The sequence below is a fragment of the Pleurodeles waltl genome, chromosome 4_2 (assembly GCF_031143425.1).
Source record: "Pleurodeles waltl isolate 20211129_DDA chromosome 4_2, aPleWal1.hap1.20221129, whole genome shotgun sequence".
Classification (NCBI taxonomy): Eukaryota; Metazoa; Chordata; class Amphibia; order Caudata; family Salamandridae; genus Pleurodeles; species Pleurodeles waltl.
This window is the reverse complement of record NC_090443.1, coordinates 395,594,843-395,614,628: the sequence shown is the minus strand read 5'-3', so window position 1 is coordinate 395,614,628 and position 19,786 is coordinate 395,594,843. Positions and strand designations below refer to the sequence as shown.

The following is a 19,786-nucleotide window of genomic DNA, read 5'->3' as shown; positions in this document are numbered from 1 at the left end:
TGGAAGAGGATGATGAATCCCTCCACAATCCACTGACCATAACCACCGGAGGCACGTCTGATACTACCCCAGTATACTGAGTCAGTGATGCTGAACTCCAGAAACTAGCTAGGAGGATAGAGTTAGAGTTTAGAGTTTTAGCTACAAAAAAAGAGATGGAATGGGCCTAGGACCCATCTCTAGTGGAAGCTAATTTTTTTAATGGGGAGAAAGAAGCGTTTGACCCTAAGATCCCAAAATATTTGGAGGCTGATGATATCACTAATTGGTTCACTGTCTTTGAGAGGGCTTGTTCAATGAGGAAACTCAGCCCAGAAGTATTGGAGCTCTCTACTCTGGGAGATGTTCTCAGGAAAGGGTAGGGTTAGGCACTGACTGGAGTAAGTGCTGAGTTCTATGACCGCATGAAGGATACCCTGATTGAGGGCTTTGGACTCACCACTGAGTACAGGATCACTTTCAGGAACACTAGAAAAAACTAGCCAATCCTGCGTAGATTTTGTTGACTTCTCAGTCAAATGACTGGGTGATTGGTTAAAAGGTAAACAGGTGAAAGATTATGGTGGGCTTTATAGTCTTATGAAAGAGCACCCATTAAGTAACTGTTTCTGAAAAATGTCATCAGTACCTGGTAGACCTAGGTCCAATTTCTCCCCAGAAACTAGGAAAGAGAGCAGACCACAGGGTCAAGACTTGGGGGAGAAGGAGGGTTTATCCAAGACGACTCATGGGGTGGATGACGAAAAGGATTGCTAAGCCCTCCAAGGGAAAGATGGTGACCAGTCTAAAGATAAAAACAAAGTCTTCTAAAGGTCCCCAAAACCTGTTCCAGAGTGTGGGCCTCAAGACAAGGAACAGAACTGGCCCCGAAAAATCCCCCTAATGCACCTGCAGCTCCTACTGTAGTGCTAAGTCTTCATATGGGATCCCAGGTGACCCCTGACCTTGTAAAAGAGCTCAAAGAAGCAGCTTTAGTCTTTGAAGGTAGGGCAGATGTTGCTGTTCTGGTTTTCTGGCCCAGTGATCTGGAGAAATGCAGACAACAGCCTCATATTAACGGAATCAGACTTCAAGCACTGAGGGATACAGGTGCAAGTGTCACCACTGTGACTGAAAAACTGATAACCCTAGAGCAGTATCTGACTGGTGAAACTTTCACAGTCAACAATGTTAACAACCAAGCTAAGGTCCATCCCATGGCAATGGTGTCCCTAGAGTGGGGAGGGAGTTATTTGTAGAAGATAATGGGCTATCTTGCAGCATGAGACAGACTTGTATAATGAGTTTGCTCTCTAAATTGATGTAAAAATGTCTATCTTCCTTTGCTACTAGATTAGACTATTATACGGTCTGAGGTACTGTAGACTTATTGATTATTGTCCGATGTAGGGTATTATCTGAAGTAGGGAATAATTTGGAGACATTTTCTGCAATAATTGGTGAAGACTGTACCTGCAGTTCTCTACAGTGATGTAGAATTAACCTAAGTAATATGCATTATGAGTGAGACTATATAAGGGTGCTACCAGCAGTGGTGTAGAATTTACTGTGAGGGTCTGACAATCTAGATCATGTTGCATCAAATGATTCTCCATTCAGTGTAGAAGTAAATATGGTAAAATATATTTCTAAAACCATATGAATTGGGATATTCCCAATCATGGGGAAGCATTCATTCCTTTTTGGGAAATGTTTACCAGATATGGTTGTTTAATCTTTGGTTTTTTGTTTCTTTGTTTAATTCTGTTGACCTAGTGAGAGAGCAGAGTTTCATTGGGGGTGCCTGTATTTAGGCAGCCTGCTGATTAAACCACACAATATTCCAACAAACTCCTACACAGTATGTAGCTACGTTAGAAAATTGCATAAACAATGTGTGGCCTTTTCAAAGTGCTGCCTGACCAATATGTAAACTCTTTGGGGGTTTCCTGAACACTGTGTGGCCTCCTTTAGGGGCTTCCAAGACGAGGCCTGGCCTGATTGGTAGGCTTCTTAAGCAGTGTGTGGCCCTATTAGGAGGTACCTTAAGACCGCTGTGGTCACATTAAAAAGTACTTAAAGCTGGCTGTAGCCCCAGTGGACGGTTCCATAAGCCAGCTCTGATGTATAGGAGGAGGCACCTTAGTCCTGATGCCCCCTACCCCTCCACAAATGGAAGGCTCTTAAGGCCAGCTGTGCCCCCCTAGTGGGAGGTTCATTCATCCTGCTCTTGCAACCCCCTACACCTTGGAAGCTTCTGCCAGTTGTGGCCTTGATGGGGGGCACAGTTACCTTAACCAGCTGTTGCCCCATAGGGAAGATCCTTCATTCATAACACCCTCTAATTGAGAGGTTCCCTTGATCTGTGGAAGCCCCACTGGAAGGCTACGTATTCTGGCTATGGCCCCTAATGTAAGGATCCTTACACTGATTGTGGCACTACATGGGAGGATCATAAGGTCAGATCTGACCTGCAATTGGAGTCTCCTTAAGCTAGCTTTTCATCCAATGGGGCTAGATTTGGTCCGATCCGAGGCTCCTTACTGAGGTTCCATGGGCTGGCTGTGGCACCAGTAGTATGCTCCAGTAACAGGCTTTTAAGGTTAGCTAGACCCATCGAGAGGCTCCCAAAACAAGCTGTAAATAAACATTTGTTTACTAGGTTCTCAAGGAAAGCAGTCCCTGTAGTAATATCACTGGGTTATGAATTACCCATTTCACCTTTTCCTAAACAACATCCTGTAATTCTCTGGGAAATAAAATGGCCTTAAGTAGTTTAGTAATTTATTTGCTATTCCAAATGTTGTATCTAATTAGTGCGAAGTTACTCTTCTGAAATATATGATTTAAACAGATGTCATATGGTCTGTGAATGTTCTGTGATAATGTTGTAGTTTCTCAAAGACTCTAGTAGACTCTTGACCTACCACTGTGGAGAACCCTGTTAGAGGGGTGGTGAGAGCCTAGCATTCACTGTTGTGTACTGTAAATATGTAGTAAACCTCACCCAAAGAGTGTCCATTGTAGCCTAACAATTACATCCTTCAGTGCATTTTGAAAATGGACTGGCAGGGGGGGCATATGTCATACTGCAGCGACATTCTTCAATCATTAGTTTGGAAAATATGTTCTTCATTGGAACGGGTCCTTGCTAATTGTTTGTCAATGTGATATAACGAAGTAATAACCCCTTGAGAGGATGCATTTTATTTTGCATGACTTGGTGCAGTGCTTCAAAACATACATGCTTACCTTCATTAATTACGGCCACAGGGGGCATTCTAAAGGGACTTCTGGTAGGAGAAGGAACCAGTGGGGGTTGCGGACGACTGACACCATCCCTTGGGTATCCTGGGTCTCTCTGGATCTCATTTCCTCCCAGCACATTAGGAATGTGTTGCTGACGTTCTGGAATGTGCTGTGGCACAACCTGAACAAGTGGAGGAGAACCATGGCGGTCCCGACGAGAGAAGACCTTTAGGCACTGATCCTCCAGCATAGAGATCAGAAGAGACTGGTTGTTGACCATGTCAATCAGTGAGGCGTACTTCATCTCCAGATCTTTAGACTTGGCTGCAATTTTGTGCATCTGAGCTGTGGCATTGAGTATCTTGTTCTCAAGCTGGGAAAGTTCAAGGAGATTGTCCCGCTTTCGGATAATCTCATGCAGTAGCTGCATATAGAGCTGAGTGACACGGGAGTTCATGTTACGGCTCTCCTTCCGCAAGAGCTTCACCTCGTTGACTATGTTTCCATCCACATCCACCAACACCTGAAGAGTCTCAATGTCCCTCTTTTGCTTTGACAGCACATCCTTCAGATCTTCCAGGTCCATCCGTGTAAGCTGAGCTTTCTCAGCTGCAGGTCCCTTTGTGTGGATGCAGATGGGCCCTGTTATTTTCTGCTCTGGGACCAGGAAAGTGTAGCCGCATTTTTTGTCTGAATCTCCATTGTCTGTTGAACGAGGCAGTCTTGAAGGGGGCTTGCTGCTTTTTGATTGTCTTAATGTGCATTGTCCTGAGGCTAAAAGCATACAGAACAACAGTCCCAAAGTCCAAGTATAGGTCTCCATTTTGAAGTGAAAATTCTGGCTTGTGCCTTTTAGAAGATCAACGGGTGAGGTGTAGGAAGAAAAGTTTAAATAATAGAATTAGTATCGTCAATTCTCAAAATACAAAATCACCATTGTTAGTTCATAGAAGTGTAATGAGGCTGGAACAAGGCGTTTGATTTAGGGGCTGAGGGAGCATTAGAAATAGCGCAGGGGCAAAGCATAATCTGACCATAGTGGAGGATGAGTGGTCTTCTCTGTTCCTCTGTGAGTGCCAGGATTTTTTCATCCAAGTAATATAAATGGTAAACAGTGTTTATCCTGAAAATATGGCTCAGTCGCTACCTGTAGGATTGTGGTTGGGCACTGCTCAGTCTTGTTACCTCTAGGTCAGAGTGACTAAATGGATTGGCACTGGGATCCAGAGCCTGTTACCTGTACAGATGAATGAGCCTAAGCGAAATTCTCAAGGAAGCATACCCTTTCACCTCTATAATTACACTGTTCAAAGGACTGGCACTGACCTGCAGAGCTTTTCATCTCTATGACTGAACAGCTTTGGGGATTTGCACAATAACCTCAAGCTTTTTTTTTTTTTTTTACAACCCAAATAAATAGCGTGAAGGATGGGGTGAGGGGTACACAGCATGTTTCTCGAGGGTCTCCGCGACTTAATGGAATCTCCCAGTGTCTAAGAGGATTTTCCCAGTGAGCCAGTAGGTGGGGAGAGACATTCAGAGGCTTCTTTAAATGTAGGTAGAGATGAGATGTGCTAATTGGCATTATGTCAGAGTATTTCACCCCTAACACAACAGCTCAGTGAGTTGGCACATTGATGTATAGCTGTGCACATCTAGAACACAGAGATCATGAGAATGGTGCAGGGATTCAAAACCCAGTGATCTCTAAGTCACATTGATGCAGATAGTTAGTTGCAGAGCAAGATGAAATTATATAGTAAGATTAAAGAGCCTGTCACCTCCAAGACCCACTTTTGGTACTATCAAGCAGAGTCGTCTCTACAAATGTATGGCTCAGTGGATTGGCACTGAAATACAGAGCATGCCACATCTATGATGATTAAAGGTACTGACGTACAACTACAGATCCTGTCACCTATACAACTGACTTAAGGTTGGCACAAAAATGTAAACCCTATCACTTTTACAAGATGATGTTTTAGTTGACTGGCATAGTGTCATTGAACATTTCACCTCTGGATCTCATAACGTGTAATCATGGACTCTGTGGATTAGCACAGAAAAGTGTTTGGGTTGTGTTGGCCCAGTGATTCACACTTTAATTTCCAAGCCTAAACTTGCTGGGTCATGCAGGTCTGTATATGTGCAGTGCCAGTGCGTGCCTGGCTACGTTTTTTATGTTCACACAAGCAAACAGACTGTCTAATACACAAGTGAAACCGTTTGTGTATGTATGTAAAACTAAAACCAGCCACACCTTACTCCCTCTGCGTGTGTAACTGTTTGTTGATTATACATTTCTGTGTATCTACGAATAGAACACTTCAGACTTACCTTACCAAGTCTCTGCATGTGTAAAAGCATGTGGAAAATACACGCTCGTGTATACAGCACACCAGTTTTAGCAGGTGGGAAGTATGCCATTTTCTGTTTGTGGGGCATTTTATCCTCCAGTATAGATGTCCTCCATACTATACAGTACACAACCAGCGTCCAGTAAATGCGTGCATCATACAATAAATACCCACCGTATGCTTACACAACCTAGAGTTGCTGTCCACTAACGCCCTGCTGCCCTTGCATGGATTGTATATTTACTGTATTCCACGTTATTTTCCATCCGTGTTTTTACACATTCCACAGTTTTTGCTTGTTAGACACATCCTAATATTGACACTACAGCAAAGAGCTCTCGCTCGCATCTTTCTGTAGAGAATATGTTTCTGCTGCTGATCTTTCCACAGTGCTGTCTTTTTCTGTGCTGGCCATATCCGTTCATGCACCAGGGGTGTGGAATTTATTAAAATATCTACTTGTCCAGGGGACAGGTTGCTTCTCAAATCTACTTGTCCTGTAAAAAGATCTACTTGTCCCTTTGGTGCCATGTAGTGTGGCGACAAATTATGGCAGCAATCTCATTATGTAAGAGCTCTGATAATAGCCTCTCTGATTATGCCAGGGCTACTACCTTAGTAGGGCTTGAATACTTGCAGTTTCAATCCCTACTGTAGCAATTTCCTTATTTTTCCACCTTTCTGCAGATCTGCATACTGGGGCTGGAGGAAGCAGTAAGCAATAGTTCCAGGGCTGAAATGCCTTTGCAGGGATGTGGAATTCCTATCGCCCGACGCCCTGGACATCTTGTTTGGGGTCAAGGGCAACAAGTTTTTATGTTTACTTTGTCCTTGAGACAAGTAGGCCCAACCCTCTGCAGCACAAACCCTTTGGCTGCCTGTTACAGAGAGTGGAACTCTCTGCAGTTGAGGTAATGTGTTTCCAAAAGATAATGCTGTTCGAACTTGTATTTATGGTTCATTATTTGAAATCCTTCATTATTAGGGTGAGTGCTGTAAATAAATGTTTTAAGGTCACACTTCACTACTGATGTTGGTTCCAGTACAAAAACAAAAAAAACGTGTATACACGTTTGAAAAGTTTAGGCTATGAGGCTAAGTATAATGCTCCCAGAATGCTCTCTGATTAGATGCAAATGAAGTGTCATTTAGTAAAATGTGTTGGTGCATGCTAGTATTTCCCAAAAATATTTCGAATGGAAAATCAGTGTAACCATTTTCAACACGATTATGGCAAGCATGAAAATAAACAAACACTGACAAAGCCATCTGATCTGACATATTTTTATAAGTCGTTTAGTTTCATCAATGCGTGTCTTGTTTTGACATGGCTTTTGTAACACTTTATTGTTGTGGGAGCTATCAGGCCCTCAACACTGTAACAAACACTGGCAAAAAAAAAAAAAAAAAACGTTTTTGAACTCTAAAAGCACACGTTGCCACCAGTGGCATAACAAAGGCCCCGCAGCCGCCCTCCTGGGGGCCCCTTCAGCACAGCACCTGGCCTGAGTGAGTCTGGAGAGGGGGCTCCTCCATGTTCTTTGCAAAGGGGCACCCTCCAGTTTCGTTACGTCAATGATTGCCACTGTAGTTCCTGACACTGAACAAAACTACTTTGTGTGCCAATATGCTCCTTGTGGAAGAGCAGAATGCGATCGCTCACAGTAAAGCCAGCCGAAAGAGAGAGAAATAGAAGTTTAATAAAAACAAAATGTTTTGTTAACACCAGACCTAATTAGGGACCAAGACCCACATGTAGGTAGCTTTTTGCATGTCGCAAACAGCGACTTTCGCTGTTTGCGGCGTGCAAAAAGCACATTGCGATGCACAAACCCAGTTTTGCCATTCGCTAACCTGGTTACCGAATCGCAAAACGGGTTTGCGACTCGCAATTAGGAAGGGGTATTCCCTTCCTAATTGCGACTCGCAGTGCAATGTAGGATTGTTTTGTGACCGCGAACGCGGGCGCAAACCAATCGCAGTTTTCACCCATTTCAAATGGGTGCTAACACTTTCGCTAAAGGGAAGGGGTCCCCATGGGACCCCTTCCCCATTGTGAATGTCAATGTAAACATTTTTTCAGAGCAGACAGTGGTCCTGCGGAACACTGCCTGCTCTGGAAAAATGAAACGAAAACATTTCATTTTTCGTTTTTGTAATGCATCTCGTTTTCCTTTAAGGAAAACGGACTGCATTACAAAAAATACAAAAAAACAGCTTTATTAAAAAGCAGTCACAGACATGGTGGTCTGCTGTCTCCAGCAGGCCACCATCCCTGTGAGGGCCACCATTCGCAAGGGGGTCGCAAATTGCGACCCAACTCATGATTATTCATGAGGTGGGCATTTGCGAAGCCCTTGCGAATCACAGATGGTGCCATCCTACATTCGGATTTGCGACTCGCAAATTGCGAGTCTCTCTGACTCGTAATTTGTGGGTCGCAAATCTGAACCTACTGATATGTGGCCCCAAAGTCTTAAAGAAAGTCACAAAAGTGACCCTATAAAATATTTGTGAACTGTATTTTAGCATGGGTAAATACGATGTGTAGATTTGCTCATGTGAAAATCTATTGAGCATTTGCAAGTTCATTTTCCCTCCAGCCACTTTCTTCCCAACCCTGGAAGAAGTTCTAATTCTGCCATTGTCAGGAGTAAATGTCCAACCTTTCTTATTATGGGAAAATATTAGAGAGAAGCTGGTGAAAATCTTTAAAACATGCAGGTTAGTAGGTTTGCAGGTCACAAAACAATCCTACATTGCACTGCGAGTCGCAATTAGGAAGGGAATACCCCTTCCTAATTGCGAGTCGCAAACCCGTTTTGCGATTCGGTAACCAGGTTCGCGAATGGCAAAACTGGGTTTGTGCATCGCAATGTGCTTTTTGCACGCCGCAAACAGCGAAAGTCGCTGTTTGCGACATGCAAAAAGCTACCTACATGTGGGTCTTGGTCCCTAATTAGGTCTGGTGTTAACAAAACATTTTGTTTTTATTAAACTTCTATTTCTCTCTCTTTCGGCTGGCTTTACTGTGAGCGATCGCATTCTGCTCTTCCACAAGGAGCATATTGGCACACAAAGTAGTTTTGTTCAGTGTCAGGAACTACAGTGGCAATCATTGACGTAACGAAACTGGAGGGTGCCCCTTTGCAAAGAACATGGAGGAGCCCCCTCTCCAGACTCACTCAGGCCAGGTGCTGTGTTGAAGGGGCCCCCAGGAGGGCGGCTGCGGGGCCTTTGTTATGCCACTGGTGGCAACGTGTGCTTTTAGAGTTCAAAAACGTTTTTTTTTTTTTTTTTTTTTTTTTTGCCAGTGTTTGTTACAGTGTTGAGGGCCTGATAGCTCCCACAACAATAAAGTGTTACAAAAGCCATGTCAAAACAAGACACGCATTGATGAAACTAAACGACTTATATAAATATGTCATCAGATGGCTTTGTCAGTGTTTGTTTATTTTCATGCTTGCCATAATCGTGTTGAAAATGGTTACACTGATTTTCCATTCGAAATATTTTTGGGAAATACTAGCATGCACCAACACATTTTACTAAATGACACTTCATTTGCATCTAATCAGAGAGCATTCTGGGAGCATTATACTTAGCCTCATAGCCTAAACTTTTCAAACGTGTATACACGTTTTTTTTGTTTTTGTACTGGAACCAACATCAGTAGTGAAGTGTGACCTTAAAACATTTATTTACAGCACTCACCCTAATAATGAAGGATTTCAAATAATGAACCATAAATACAAGTTCGAACAGCATTATCTTTTGGAAACACATTACCTCAACTGCAGAGAGTTCCACTCTCTGTAAACAGGCAGCCAAAGGGTTTGTGCTGCAGAGGGTTGGGCCTACTTGTCCCAAGGACAAAGTAAACATAAAAACTTGTTGCCCTTGACCCCAAACAAGATGTCCAGGGCGTCGGGCGATAGGAATTCCACATCCCTGAATGCACACACTAGAATCAGTGCTCGCTTGTAGAACATGTCATCTAACGTGCACACCCAAATAAAGTGCATATGCTTCACGAATCCCTCCCTTCAGTTACTTTCTATACAGAACATATTTGACAATATGTATCGAAACCACGATATGGAGTGGTACACACCGTTCATGGTCCCTGCTTGCAGAACATAATCCTATGTCACCATTTATCTCCTTCTAGCATCTGGTGTGCCAAATATATCCTAGGTAGTGATCGCACCCACCACATGAACGACAAACTATATACACGTTTTACTTAACGTGCATTATATTCATTATTTTTCGAAGCTGTCTTACATTATACACCCCTCATATACTGCTAATGGACTGCCGTATAGTGCCCGTGCACGAGGCGCCGTGCTTGAACGATCCCCCTTTAGTACACCGTTACTGTGCCGGGGTTTCCACAATAGGCGTCTTGCTTTCAAACGTCTATACCCACATTTTGCTTTGTACCATGGCCACTAAGGAAGTCCTGCTAAAGTGGGTAAGCTGATGAGCCATGAGTGCGGGTCACCCCGCCCTTGCCTCCTGCCCGGTGTATCCGCTTGGAAGCCTTCCCTCTGCATCGTCAGTGTACATTGGTTTCAAACCACTTATACAACTGTCCGACTCATAGGCACAGGCACGATTAGGATGTTGGCTCAGGGCACTGATGCCTGTGTCTGGAGCCTTGTAGGGTATTTGAGTCCGCGCTGGAGAGGTGGTTCTCAAGTCTTTTTCATGGATGATTTAGAGCGGTGCTATTCTAGCGCACGTATGACCTACGCCCTAGAGGCTGATTTAAAAGTGCCTTTATTTTAATCGTTGAATTCTTTTTTTTTTATCCCACATAGCATGAACAGAATCTATTTTGTTTACAGTCTGTGTTGCATTAAATAATCATTGATGGATGCTATAACTCACTCTGACAAGAGCCTGTAGTTTGTCAGTGGTGTTCAGCATTGTTAATGTTTGGGTAGGTGAGGTTTTCCTTCACGTGTTTGCACTTATTTGAGGATTTTACATGTTTTCCCTGCTCTGCTTCGGAGTTTTCATTTAACACCCTTAGTTGGCGTTCTCGCTTCCTTGAAGTCACCTGAAGTGCAATAGCCCCCTGCTTGCAGTGTGATTGCACAGTGAAAGTGAGCTACCTATAATAGTATTATTGGTCTTGTGTACAGATCTTAGGGACACCCCCTAAAAGCCCTTAAAACACTTGTAGTCTCAACATTCTGAGAGTTACGTTAGTCCTTCATTCTTAACACTGTAAACATGCACACAGAGTACGCACCTTATCTGACGTGTTGTTTTTCCTTTGTATGTGCAAAGTCCGGAAATAGACCTTTAGGGCTCCTTGCTCCTCCGTAGAACCGTTGGCAGCTGCATGTTTTTGCAGCTAGTGCCTGTCGGAGTCCTTGCGAATGCTAATAAAACGTGTAGGGGGGGGCAGCGCACGTGGCCGCCTTGTCTTACTCAGTAAATGCAGGCTCTCCACGCCCTGTTCTCGTCGTCACAGTAGCTGCGCGCCTTCGGAAGTCACTGCAAGGAGTCTGCACGCGGAGCACGTTTGCAGCGATGTTTAAATTCCTATGCACACTTAAGTGCTCCGAAGTTCAGCCCACCTGTGAGGTCACCACGGCTCCTCCTCGGCTGTCTGCTTGTGGGCCCCGGGGGGAGGATTGGGGACGTGATGGTGAAAGTCGCCGAGTTTTTCAACAAAGCCAGATTGTGGACAGGTTGACGGCAGGGCAGCCATGCGGGGGCACTGGGTGTACCAGGGCACCAGGCACTTACCAGCCCAACATATGTGGCGCAGCCGCTTAAAGGTTCCTTTTACGTCCCCAACAGAGACCGTCTTTATGGAGCAAAAAGTTGTTGCCGGAGTTCGATGTGGGAGTGAAAGCGACAGACTGATGCTGTAAAGCAGGAAAAGTGGGGCTTGAGCTCAAAGGGAAGCGTATACACTCCCGAAAATGTTGACTAGGGATGTCGCACTGCTTTCTGAAACCATTCCTAATCTGAAGCAGCCCTTGTTTATGTTAGTCTCTTAAAACGACTGGTCCATGTGTTCTGGGTTAGAGTCGAGACGGGACGTGCCAGCAAAGATATGCGTAAGGCGTTCTATTCCAGGGCTCACTGGTAGCTCTGTGCATGTTGCACTGCGGGTACCACGTACAGAAATCAGCATTCAGGGAGTGCAAAACCTGCCTAATTTGAAAGAATTTCTTTTAGAAGTCAAAAGTGCGTTCATCATGAGTTCAGAACATTTGGAATGTACTCTCAAATTAGATTGGCACTTGCTTTTTGCACCTTTATTACTGATGCACTTTTACTAATGTCGACTAAACATAATACAGTATGTTTGATAGTATGTTATCTTTATGGCTACATAAACGAATTTCCTTTTTCACCTTTTAAACTATGTGTTTTCGTTTAAATAAATAAATATCTACATAGCAGTGTTCCAACCAGATGTGCTCCCATATTTATTTATGCAGCTTTATTGAGGGCAAGCATGGACCAGTGAGAAACCATTAATCGATGACGAAATGATATACGAGAATGCAACCAATTATATAGACAGGTAAACACTGTAACAAAGCTACACTGATCAGTGTCATGTAGTGGGTAAAATAAAATCCCATGAAGAGGGTTGAGTGGGAGAAAGGAACTGGATAAACGAGTTAAATCATGAGGGAGGCGGATTAGCGGTACAGGGTAATTCGGACACAGCAAGACCGTGTCTAGAAAACATGGGACCTCGAGTCCCTTTGTGAAGGGAGATAATCAGTAGGTGGTGTTCAGTGCATTAGGACGACGGTTTCACTTTCTCTGCACACTGCCAGAGAAAAGAGGAGACATTATCTTATCACTTTGAAAACTGGCAGCTCAAGTAGCAGTGAATTCAAGCAGTGCATGGCACTTTAAACACCAGAGAGCTTATATTTTCAGCCGGATAGCTAGGGGTCTTTGTGTACGAAGACTTTCTGAATAATGCAATTTACTTGAATCACCAACTTCAGTGGAATACCAATGGAGTGTTAGAAGAGCTGGGGTTATCTTGTCAAATTTCTCTCATCGAGTCAGAAATTGAGCTGCTGTAGTCAGTACCGCACAGAGATGACCAGGTGTGAGAGTTTGGTAATCCTATGATGAGTGAGTTGCAGTAGTCTAGTCTTGAGAGAACTAGGGCCTGAGCATAGGCCTCAGATCTTGTTCAGGAATAAACTGCCTGATACCCCAAAGTAATGATTTTGTAGTGTGCACTCTTTGCCATGTCATTGATGTGGGACCAAAGCCATGTCATTGATGTGGGACCAAAGCTTAATTTAACTTTGTCGAGGATGACAACTTAAGATATGGCACTATTAAAAATTGTAAGGTGGCAGTTAAGAAAATTAATTTAGGCAATTCATGATTGAAGAGGAAGGTTCTAGGGAGATTTAGGACAAAATTAGGTTTTGCAATTTTAGTTTCAAGTGGTAGGTGGACAACAAACTTTGCAATTTCTAAACTTTCTGAAACACTGGACACCTTTCATTCTTAGAGGAAATCTTGTGACATGTCTTGGTGTCATAAGTATATGGGTGATACAGGATCCCAGAGTGCTTGAGGATGTGACCCCCCACTCTTCCATGTAAAAGTTGAACAGTGTAGGACAGACAATATAGCTTTGGGGGAACACTCCGTTCTAATAATTCCAAACTGGAAGGACAGTACCATTATTTTAACCACTTGGGATAGTATGGACGGGTAAGAATCATACCGTATAGAAGAACTATGTGCATGGTGGAGAGGCCTCAGTGTAGTGGAGCATTGTTAGCGGTGTCTCCCTATTCCCAACAAAGTATCCAGTTGCAAGAATTCATTGTGTTTGGTGTTTGGTATCTAACAGGATATAACACATGGGCACGTGCAATCTATGTATGAAAGCCCGTCTCAAATTTCCTTAATACAGTTAAGTTGTTACGTCTCTAATCGCTGTAATATTTGGCCAGGCGGACCGCAGAGACTATACTCAAAGATTTCCGACTAGAATCTGTCAAGAGCACAAAGAATATTTACTTTTTTCCAGAGCTCTCCCTGTGACCTTTTGGTTCACACTATTATTATGGAGTGTCTGACTGATATACTTGTAGGCTCATGGTCATGGCTTATAAAGATATGGATTTAATCATGCTTTTAATATGGGTTCTGAGTTTTGAATATTGCCATCTCTTTTTTCCTGGGATATCCTGATTTTGTAACACATATTTGCTTTAGTATGCACTAGTAACTCAAAGCAACACTATATTCGTATAACTTTAATTTTCAAACTGACACGCTGTTTTTGGGGTTAATTATACCCGCTGGCATTATTCATTTTTCCTCTAAGATTGTGGATTATCCCTCTTCTTTGATTATCACTAAATGTCATATGATGGGTTGCTACCAACTCATATTAATATGCTTAGACACTAATGCACCTTAACATGCTCTAGAAACTTCGAGTAGCACCCGGCACTCATGTGATTTTAAGTTATAAACTAATGCGTTTCTTTGGGGCTAAACATGTCCACACTACAGCTTTTGCCTCTTATATTGGGGACCATCCATTTTCTTGGATTCTCACCTAATGTTGCAAGATGGTTTGACACCAGTTTATGGCAATATGCTCAAGAAATGTCAATTAACCCAACCTGAAGAGTTCTATGAGGCCATGTGCCTCATTTTTGTGCAGTCTGACACCATTGAGACTCCTTCGGGTCCCACAGGGTTGGAAGGGGCCGGCTGGGTTATGCACTGGCTGCTACAGCCTCAGTGCAGATGGATCCCAAAGGATCCAGTCCTAAATCTGGACCAGCGCCAGTTATAACATCTCGACTTTCCCCGATGCCAGTTCCAGTGATGATGCTGTGGGCGCCATCCCCCATTGTCAGCCCAGACTCCAGCACGGAGCCGGATGGGCATTGCCTAACGCCAACTCAGACATTGGCAGTAACCTAGCCTCCTAGATTAGAGCATGAGCCCTATTCTGTTTGACTTGGCCTCAGGAAAGACTGGGGGCTGTCACTGGACCCTGTAGAATATTGGCCCTAGGAGTAAGAAATTGACTGATGTGAGAACTTGGGTGAAACCAGTGAACAGGATACCTCTCCAAATACTGGTATGTTTTCTTCCTCTACCATGGTTATGGCAGCGAAAGCTTCCTATGAAGTGGTGGTGAGAAAAGCATCTGAAATCCCTGACCTTCAGCTACCCTTGGCAGTCATGACTTATCTTTTGCAGAGGTGCTGCAACTGGGAGTTTCAACATCTGAACCCCTACGCCCATTCAGTGATAACCTCACAAATGTCATTTTGGGTACCTGGTCCAAACCCTGCACGGACACTCATGTGACTAGGACGAGTGCCCGCCACCATTGCCTCTCACAAGGGTACCTTGCCTTCCTCACGCAACACCGTACCCCTGAGAGCTTCGTGGTCCAAGCCGCAACTTCTCACTGTGCTTTCCCTACTGCTCTCCCCGAATAGGGAATCCAAAAGGCTGGACTCATTTGGGAAGATGTTTTCTTCAATGGAGGTTTCTTTCTTAGGGTGCCCCCTTTTTGTTCTGTTGCACCATATTAAATGTTTAAGCTGCAGTGCCAGCTGACTGCTTTTATTTCACCATGGCAGGGTTTGCCTTGCTTTTTATGTGCTAGTGAAGGTGGGTGGAGTCGTTCGTGGGTGAGGTGATGGAACTTAAATGGTTGAGTGGCACAGGGTCAGCTGGTCCTCCTTGGGGTGAAGTGCGCATGGCAGGTTGGATGGGTGCCTTGCTGTGCCAAGCCCAACATGCGCAATTGAACCTTAACCTACCTGCACAAATGTAAGGAGCTCATGGTATTACAGTCATAGTCCCAAGCCTCCAGGAGCACTGGCAGCACCCAACTGAGCCAATCATTGTGCTGCTTTAATGTTGCTTATTAATAACAGCATGAGAGCAGCGCCTAGATTGGCTCAGGGGACACAGGGTGGGACTTCTCAAAGTCGCAAGCGTTCTTCCACGGTGAGTCACTCCTGGAAGGTGTGAGGCCCAGAATCGATGGATTCGACAGGATTGTTAATCCACTGAAGACAAAGTGAAATTTGTGGAACCTTTGGCCGGGTTGTTTTTATTAGGGCAGCTGGTAGTAATTATTCAACTCTTATTCAGAAGCCCTGTGTCTCCTAACGAGGATGGGTCTTGGGTCTTCTCTGAGAGTGTCGAATTTGAACCACTTTAAAATCAAGTGGCAACAGACATTTGTGTGAGATTACAGGACATGTGAAGGTAAGAATGTATTTATATGTGAATTGACATTTTGGAGAGGCACTGACGAGCTGTGCGGGCATTAAGTTGCGAAACAGAACGTGCATTGATCATTTACGTTCTACTTTTAGGCATACTGTGGTTTGAGGCAATATGTTTCAGTAATGAAAGCCATTGTTTGTCCTGTGCGCCTCGCTCAACAAGGAGTGTGCTAGAGCTTTTCGCATAGATCTCCTAAAGAAATATTTGTCAGATTTGTTTTTGTTGCTGCTATGGTCTTAGAAACAAGAAACTCACATTGCCTTTATTAATTAAACATGTCATCAGTGTATCTCGAGAACACTGCTTGTAGTTAAGTGCAGACTGCAAGATGATATCAAAGTAAGCGCACCATGGTTTTTGTTTTTATATTGAATAGATTTTTATGAACATATTTCTAATTTTAAACAACTTGCTTAGAGTTATTACTTTATAGATATTTGTCAAGCCTATTGTATTGCACGGTTTGTAATTTTTATAACAAACCTATTATTTAATTGTTTAAATTTGTATGATTTTGTTTATATTCCTTAAAAAATGCGATGTTGAAAAAATAGGAAATATACTCTCTAGCTAGCTGTTCAGATACGTTTCAGTGAAACAATTGTGTCTAGACACAACAAGGGATTTGGGAAGCTGAGACACCCAACCAGAAGCGATCTCAGTATGGTATCAGTTGCCCGTGGGCTCTTACTTGCATCAAACGGGAGGTTGAATTGCCTGCAGTAATTTTTCACTTTCTCTAGTTATCAGTGCAGCTCGACACTGCATCATCGAGAGGTCACCCATAAGGGCGCAGTTATTACAATCCTGCCAAATTTAATTCATTTATGCTGTTCAGTTTCCTACAGTTGGCAGGACTTTTAGAAAATCCTTTATTTGCTATCATTGCATTACCTCAGAGCGGGTGTTAGTCTGTATGGTAAAGCAAGGTGTAATCTTTTATATGCCTGAAGTGAAAGCAGCTGTTTTTCAGAAAGCTTTTTAACAGAGAAGGCACTGAGACAGCTAGAAACAACCTTTAATTTGAATCCCTTTGTCGAAGTATATCATGGAATTTACTGATGTGGGGATTATTAGAGAGAACATGGCTAATTTCTTAAACTGGCTCTTTAAAGTGGATGTGTGGTGTGTTGACAGTCATGTAGCAATTATACATATCATAGGCCCTCCCCAGGTGCAGACAAGACAAATTACCCATTTGATTGCTGTTAGGGTAGTAAAATAAAGCAATTATCAGGGTTCATTGGGCACCTCAGAGCTCTGGTGCCACTGCACCTGTTGCAGCAGTGGTAGCAATGCCCCTGGTGCGCGTGCTTGTCCACAGGGGTATGTAATCTGGGTCTTTAAAGTGCGTGGACGTGCGTGTTTGTGTGCACACGTTTATGGGGCCCTTATTGGGGCCAGGTCTCTTACTGTTCTTTTCCTGTTTTCTACATTGTGATATATGTTCAGAGAAAGTGGGAGTCAGTTAAGCAAGCATTTGCAATGAAATCTGTCTCGCATTTGTGAAAGTTAGAGCTTTTGGTATTGAAAATGTTTTTTTTGTTAAACTTTTTTTTTGTATGTAGGTGAGTGATGATATTTGCATAGCGCCATTGCCATTCATGACCTTTGCAGCACTGGAGAACCAGAAAATGGGAAATCGGTTATGAGGGAGGGGAGACGAGTAATATGCTAGCTGCAGAAAAAAAATAAGTAACATCCTGGAAAAAACAAACTCTCAGAGAATTCTAGATTAAATAAAGCATGTGAAATGTAAGCAGGAACAACATGGTTATGTTAACACTTTTGCACTTCTAATATGCTGTCTGAAAAAAAGCCTGCAACATTTACTTTTCTAATGTGCACTAAGCAGGGAAAGGCTGCAGTACCACAGACTGTCACTAGGTGTTCTTTGGGACCTTTTTTGGCCACATAAGGTACTACACCCTTCAATGTTGATTTCAACACATTCCCAATGACTTTCGGGCACTGTGCTGAAAAAAGTTTTACGCCATGCATTCAGGTTATGAGGGAGGGGAGACACGAGTAACATGTTGGCTGAAAAAAAAAACATCATCATCCTGGAAAAAGCAAACACTCACAGAGAATGCAATATTAAGTAAAGCATGTGAAATGTAAGCAGCAACAACATGGTTACATTAACACTTTTACACCTATAATAAGCTGGCTGAAAAAAACCTGCAACATTTACTGTACTAATGTGCACAAAGCAGGGAAAGGGTGCAGTACCACAGGCTGTCACTAGGTATCCCTTGAGATCTCTTTTGGCCACATAAGGTACTGCACACTGCATGCTTGAATTCAACACATCCCCAATGACTTTCGGGCTCCATGCTGAAAAATGAAGCGAGGTGCCCATTTTGAGAAGTTTTACACTGTGCATTCAGGTTATGAGGGAGGGGAGACGAGAGTAATATGCTGGCTGAAAAAAATAAATAATTAAGTACGAGGCTGCCCTATATGAAACTTCACGTAGTCATGTAAAGCCCTTTTCTGGTCGAGTTTTCATTATATGAAACTTTGCATCCTCTTGTAAAGTGCTCAGACATTACAAGGAAACAGCAGCATGCCCAAAGCAAGGAAAAAGAAGAAAAACACAGCGCGAATCGGCAGAGCAAAAGTGTACCACACTTAGGTATATGTCCAATTGTGCAATAATCCATATAACAACGTCAGTCTCTAAAGCGGTACAGACATAAAGCATTTACCTACGAAATCAAGGGAATTTTGAAAGGCAGGCCAAGGAATAAATTAAAGTGATGTGCGTGGTGAAAGCCCACAGATGTTAATTACAGCATGTTGAGAGATAGCGCTTGCACGCTGCCTAGACTCGACCTAAAGAGGGGTGAAGTGTTCTCAGTCAGTACCACAGCCTTGCTATGGATCATTAAGATAAACACTGACCAAGTTTCCTTTTTGCCTACACTGATTAAAAGCTGCGCTGCAGTATCAGTTTACTGTGCAAGCTTAGTAAACTCTTGTGACTGACTACTGCGATTGAAAATGTGCTCTTTGGTAACGGAACAATGGGTGGTAATTTCATATCTTTGCGTCTGTAGCTGGTGTATGCAGCAGTATCTGAAAATTCGCACTAAATACATTTATTTTTTGATTGAATGTTTAACGTAGGAGCTAAAATGCCAAAAATCTATAATAATGGGAAACATCCTGCCTTGACCTTGCGGCCTCTGCCTTTTTGTTGATAATTTGTTTCTAAACAGGCGTTAAATTGAGGTAGTGAGGGGACAGACACATGGGTGAGGTGATATATTTGTTACTATAAGAACATTACAGTCTGAAGTCCAATAATGGCTTTTGTTGAACAAAAAATGACTCAGGAAGGATGATATACATAGATACAAGTGATATTGCCAACATGCACGTTAGCTGTAAGGATCATTGCAGTGTGGCATTCAGTCCTCTGGTTATACTGAATGAATAAGCAGCTACCTATGACATTATCGTATTAAATCTCTTTATTTATGTCATTACTACAATTTCATAATTGCTTCATTAACCTTGCTTTAACAAATGTACTTGAAAATGCGACATATACCCAATCTTTTTTGCTTGCCACACAGCACTCACCCCCGAATTTTACCCCCACCACTTTCAAATGTCACTAGTCACCACAGGATTTCTTCCACCAGCCTGGCATTACAATCTGTGAACACCTTATGCCTTTTAGGATGTCATTCCCACACTCTGTGGGGCACAATTGTGCAAGTGCTGCCACAGTTTCCGGAGGAGTCCCGGACAGTACTCTGTCAGGCTGTTGCCAATGGAAGAGACATGCAAAGTTCACAATTTGTTGCGGGCTTGAGACGACCCACTTGCTTATCATAACAGTTTCCACAACTGTGGCCTTGAGGTGCCACACCATTTTGAGGACATCTGGCTTTTTGGAGGAT

General features: G+C 43.2%; 2 protein-coding genes across 6 annotated transcripts in view; one reads left to right on the top strand and one right to left on the bottom strand.

Annotated features, from left to right (window-relative positions):
- Positions 1-11,175, bottom strand: part of ANGPTL1 (angiopoietin like 1) — a 60,671-nt gene extending 49,496 nt beyond the window's left edge. The window contains exons 1-2 of the mRNA XM_069231543.1: positions 10,849-11,175; positions 3,232-4,077 (exon numbers count right to left, since the gene is read on the bottom strand). Of these exons, the coding sequence (XP_069087644.1) occupies positions 3,232-4,051 (820 nt within the window). The 5' untranslated portion in view covers positions 4,052-4,077; positions 10,849-11,175. The remainder of the gene's footprint in view (positions 1-3,231; positions 4,078-10,848) is intronic.
- RALGPS2 (Ral GEF with PH domain and SH3 binding motif 2) overlaps positions 1-19,786 on the top strand; it is an 812,647-nt gene that overhangs the window by 473,316 nt on the left and 319,545 nt on the right. The gene's annotated exons all lie outside the window — the stretch shown is intronic.